Below are 5,742 nucleotides of genomic sequence, written 5' to 3'. Positions count from 1 at the left end.
TTTCTATTTATTATTATCTACATATGTGCTGTCATATGTCAGTTCCATCATTAAAACATACAGCTGAACGTGGCCTTTAATTCTTTTCGAGACTGTTGGCTCTGTCTACCCCGTATGGGATAAAGACGTGATTGTTTATGTATTTATTATCTGATATTTCAAGCTTTTGCGCCGAGGGTTCGCTCCCGTGGGAATTTCTAGAAAATAAGGCTCCTGAAGGTCTATTTCTGTATACTGAATTTTATTAAAATCTGTTCAGTAGTTCATGAGTTTATTCGTTACGAACATGCAAAAATACAAATGTTTTCTCTTTATTATTAGTGTGGATTAGAAGTGGTGACAGATGAGTTATTGGAAAAAACTTACTACTCTGCCGACCCCACGTAGAAAGTGGGAAAATTGAACGACAAACAAGAAGTGGGTTTAATATAAAAAAAAAAAAAAAACATTAGGTAATAACAAAAACATTTATTTAATAAAATAGGTAGATCACTTACAATAAAAATCACCGACTTAATTTTAAAACTTAATTATAAAATACCAGCAAAAGATATCTATTCACATCTTCCTGTTAGGTACATTAAAAAAAAGGACGGTTAAGAAAATAAGAACAACTTAATAATCGTAATATTCCTTTCCCTGCATTCAAAATATAATGTGAAACATTCATTATAGTATAATATTCTATCGCTTCACATGTTCAAGAATAATAATTAATTAGGTAAATCTTCCGACACCTCAGTACCGAGTAGGTACAAAACCAGTATATTTAGCAACATTCCTACCAGAAGTTGTAACGCTGAATGAAATCGCAACAAACAAGCTAATAAAAGCGTAGTAAAAAAAAATAACGACTTTATTACATGAAGTACATTAAAACTTAAAATCCAAAAACAACACGTCTCCTGCTATCTCTTTGTTTAGTAGTACAATAGCGGACAATTCTGTTCGCTTATTCAAATTTCGCGCTCTGTTACGCTCAAACGCTTAATTATTTTCGCGCCAAAATTTTTTTTTATCATATTTTTTAATTTGAGTTATGCGCCAACTTCTAAGTTTAGATTTAAATTTTATGCACGTAACAACATGAGGACTTAATGCCACAAGGCATTCTCTGCCAGTCGAACCTTTTACGTTATCCACGAGAGAGAGATGGAGTGGTCCTATTCTTTTTTCCATTGGTGCCGGGAACCACACGGCACATTCATTCATCGTACATACATACATACATATGGTCACGTCTATATCCCTTGCGGGGTAGACAGAGCCAACAGTCTTGAAAAGACTGAAAGGCCACGTTCAGCTATTTGGCTTAATGATAGAATTGAGATTCAAATAGTGACAGGTTGCTAGCCCATCGCCTAAAAGAAAAAACCCAAGTTGTTAAGCCTATCCCTTAGTCGCCTTTTACGACATCCATGGGAAAGAGATGGAGTGGCCCTATTCTTTCTTCCATTGGTGCCGGGAACCACACACCAAACGGTACATTCATTCATCGACACTAAAATAAAACTTGCCCGAGTTCCACCGTTAATATAATTAATCTAAATACATACATACATACATACATAAAATCACGCCTCTTTCCCGGAGCGGTAGGCAGAGACCACCTCCTTCCACTTACCACGATCTTTGCACACTTCCTTCGCTTCATCCACATTCATAACTCTCTTCATGCAATCTCGGCGGTTTCGGGCACTTTTAACCTGACCCTTTACCAAAACGTCCTCAATTTAATCCAAATGATGTTTCTTTTTATCTTTCTCATGCCTCTTCGAGTGTAATACCATTTTGCTCCTGGTCATGAACCTTTTATCGCACACGGGACATTCGTATCTCTTATCCCCCAAATGCATCTTGACGTGCATCGCCAAATTGGATTTCTGCGTGAACGTTTTCTCGCAAATCTCGCAAGCGTGCGGTTTTATGCCGTTGTGAACTTTCTCGTGCCGGTCCAAATCGGCTTTCCTGTAAAACGACGAGCCGCACGTTGAGCAATTGAAGTTTTTTATGCCTGGAATGATAAAAAAAAAAATATTTTTTAGGTATATAGGCGGTCTTAAAAGTAAGTGCCGTGTGGTTCCCGGCAGTGCCGTGTGGTTCCCGGCACCAATACAAAAAAGAATAGGACCACTCCATCTCTTTCCCATGGATGTCGTAAAAGGCGACTAAGGGATAGGCTTACAAACTTGGGATTCTTTTTTAGGCGATGGGCTAGCAACCTTTCACTATTTGAATCTCAATTCTATCATTAAGCCAAAAAGCGGAACGTGGCCATTCAGTCTTTTCAAGACTGTTGGCTCTGTCTACCCCGCAAAGGATATAGACGTGACCATATGTATGTATGTTAAAAGTACGTTTTGCTGATAAAAATTTGGACAAAACTATGGAATCTCTCAATTTATTTTTGATACAACTTTCTTCAATAAGGAGACTGTGGCGACATCTATACTAATATTATAAAGCTTAAGAGTTTGTTTGTTTGAACGCGCTAATCTCAGGAACTACTGGTTCGAATTGAAAAATTCTTTTTGTGTTGAATAGATCATTTATCGAGGAAGTCGCAAAATATGCCACAAGTTACAAAAATAAAATCACGCATCGCTCAAATCAGTCAAAAAACAGCGAAGTCTAAATCGCGCAAGCGAAGATTTCACGGATCGGAGCATATACATATATACAACCTCCGACACAACATCGTCTGTCGCGCGGTTCCCCAGACATCACACCTAGCCTGGCGGAAGATCTTCCCTTTGGTGCTACAAGACCATCACTTCAAAGCAGTTTTCATACATACATATAGTCGTCTATATCCCTTACGGGGCAGACAGAGCCAACAGTCCCGAAAAGACTGAATGGCCACATTCAGCTGCTCAGCTCAACGATGGAATTCAGATCCAAATAGTGACATATTGCTAGATTATCGCCCAAAAAAAGGATCGCAATATTATAAGCCTATCCCTTAGTCGCCTTTAACGACATCCATGGGAAAGAGATGGGAGTAGTCCTATTCTTTTTTTGTATTAGTACCAGGAACCACACGGCAAGGGAATTCAGATTCAAATAGTGACAGATGATGATAGTGACAGGTTGCTAGCCTATCGCCTAAAAAAAGGATCGCAATTTTACAAGCCTATCCCTTAGTCACCACACACCAAACGGCACATTCATTCATCGTCACTAAAATAAAACACACGGCAAGGAGATTTCACCTGAAAAAAAAACAATTTTTTTTTTTCACCACAACCCACCTTCATGAGACAGCTGATGTATACTCAGGTGTCCGGGTTGAGTGTAAGTCTTCCCGCAAGCGGTACACATGTACGGCCTCTCGCCAGTGTGTGTTCGTAAGTGCTTCTTGAGCTCGTAACCAGTTTGAAACGTTTTGGCGCAATGCTCGCAAGGCCGCCTCTCTTTAGGGACGCTCCGTTTGCGCACACGCTTCCTGGAATATCAAAGAACATGTATCACGATCAATATACCTATCACGTAGGTATCTACCGTGTGGTACCCGGCACCAGTACAAAAAAAGAATAGGACCACTCCATCTCTTTCCCATGGATGTCGTTAAAGGCGACTAAAGGATAGGCTTACAAGCATAGGGTTCTTTTTTTAGGCGATGGGTTAGCAACCTGTCACTATTTGAATCTCAATTCTATCGTTAAGCCAAATAGCTGAACGAGGCCTTTCTGCCTTATCTCTGGATATAGACGTGATATGGTCATGGTCATGGTATGTTTATATCACGTAATAAAGGGGTAGACAGAGCGAATAATCGCAAGACCAGCGCAATGTTCAGTCAGATAACTTTTAAAGGCTTTCTCTAGTGAACATACATATATTACCGTCACAATTATATCCCTTGTGGGGTAGACAGAGCCGAAAAGACCGAAAGGCTTCGTTCAGCTGCATGGCTTTATGATGTTATCAGTCTTTTCAAGAGTGTTAGCTCCGTCTACCCCGTGACAGACGTGACTACTACTACTACAGACGTGACTACTACTACTACAGACGTGACTACTACTACTACAGACGTGACTACTACTACTACAGACGTGATAATATGTATTTTATTGACCATATTGATGACCTAGCTGTGCTTGGACTTCGCCTGGAATAGTTAGGTATATTAGTTCAACATTGAAGATCTCAAGGATTAATAATTTTCCCCTTTTCTTTCACAATCTCCATTATTTCTTCACTCCTAAATAGTTGCAGCGTGATGTTATATAGCCAAAAGCCTTCCTCGATAAATGGTCTGTTCAACGCAAAAATAATTTTTCAACTCGAACCAGTAGTTCCTGAGATTAGCGTTTTCAAACAAACAAACTCTTCAGCTTTATAATATTAGTATAGATATACTCACTTCTTGGGGGGTGGATCCTCTTCATCAGAAATCTCAATGACTTCACACTTAACCACTATTTCTTCGACCGGCATATCGATAACGGGCACTTCAACGAATGGAACCTCTTGTAACGGTCTCCCATCGGCTTCATCATCCGATGCCTCTTCCGGAGAGTTTTCTGATGCTGTTTTCCGTGTAATATCCTTATTGCAAGTTTGTGCCAATTCATTTTCTGAATGTTTTTCACAATTCTTTTCTGTCTGTACTTCTGTTGTTGGCAGTGCTGTTACGGACCCCTCGGCCACACTTGAGGTCACTGAAATGATGGATAAATATATACGGGAGAAATTACACAGATTGAGTTAGACTCGAAGTGAGTTCGAAACTTGTGTTACGAGATACTAACTCAACGATACTATATTTTATAATAAATACTTATATAGATAAACGTCCAAAACCAGGTCAATCAGAGAAAGTTCGTTTCTCATCATGCCCTGGCCAGGATTCGAACCCGGGACCTCTGGTGACACAGACAAGCGCACTACCGCTGCGCCACAGAGGGCGCATGATGAATAGTTACAATTCAGGCAGAAAAATAAAACCAGTTTCTGACAGTGCCTTGTGGTTACCAGCACTTAAGAACAGAACTTATAAACTTGGGGTTCCTACTGTAAAGGATAGAAAAGTGATTGTATTTAGGTCCTATAAGTCTTTGAACAGATTTGAGATCTGTTAATGTATTTTCGAAACACACATCTAGTCTTTATCCCTTATGGGGTAGGCAAACCCTATAGTCACTAGACTCAAAAGCCATTGTTTAGCTGGATTCATTGACTTTTATAATTTGCATAGAACAAGAAGCTGGTTCTTTACGGGTTGCCTTCCACGGGAATGAAGCCGAAGGTGCTTTTACAGGGTTGCCGGTTTTTAATCGATAGAGATTTTTTAAAGTACTAACAAACAGGTCATTTTCAAATGTAGCAAATCTGAGGTGTACAACAAGAATTGCCTTCAGTGACGTGGTCAGAGAAAATCTCACTTCCGTGCAAAAGCAGAAATTAATTTGCTGGATAAAAAAACAACAAAGCAACATACATAACAAAACATGTTTTTACGTAAGAATATCAAGCCAAACTTACTTTTATAAATTTTAAACGCTGTAATAAACAGTTATTTTTGTAAACAATACTAAATCTTTCGTGATATTTGCTTATTAAAGTTTGTTTTGTTAAAAAATAAAAATATGTAAGGCCTCGATTATCTCGCCGTCATGTTAATAACGTTTCGTTATCGATTATAGCTGTACGCGTTGTCAGTTTGAATTTTACAAACTGGTTCATATCAATATTTTCTTAAAAAATATTATGAATTTCAAGCGGGTAAAGAAACGTGAA

At 38.9% G+C, this 5,742-nt stretch overlaps 1 protein-coding gene across 1 annotated transcript; it reads right to left on the bottom strand.

Moving 5' to 3' along the window:
* Positions 1-473: 473 nt before the first annotated feature.
* Positions 474-5,635, bottom strand: LOC106142950 (zinc finger protein 79). The gene is made up of 4 exons (XM_013344908.2): positions 5,488-5,635; positions 4,367-4,664; positions 3,252-3,445; positions 474-2,014 (listed from the first exon to the last, which is right to left on the bottom strand). Coding segments are annotated over exons 1-4 (774 nt in total). The 5' UTR covers positions 5,489-5,635; the 3' UTR covers positions 474-1,733.
* Between the last annotated feature and the right edge of the window lie 107 nt (positions 5,636-5,742).

This window comes from Amyelois transitella, chromosome 31 (assembly GCF_032362555.1).
Source record: "Amyelois transitella isolate CPQ chromosome 31, ilAmyTran1.1, whole genome shotgun sequence".
Lineage (NCBI taxonomy): Eukaryota > Metazoa > Arthropoda > Insecta > Lepidoptera > Pyralidae > Amyelois > Amyelois transitella.
The sequence above is the reverse complement of the archived record's forward strand: the minus strand, read 5'-3'. Positions and strand labels throughout refer to the sequence as shown.

Excerpts from the sequence above, each read along its gene's own strand:
- LOC106142950 (XM_013344908.2), bottom strand. Across the intron at positions 3,446-4,366 it reads GAGGATCCACCCCCCAAGAA|GAAGCGTGTGCGCAAACGGA; the intron begins GTGAGTATATCT and ends TTGATATTCCAG. Across the intron at positions 2,015-3,251 it reads ACATCAGCTGTCTCATGAAG|GCATAAAAAACTTCAATTGC; the intron begins GTGGGTTGTGGT and ends TTATCATTCCAG.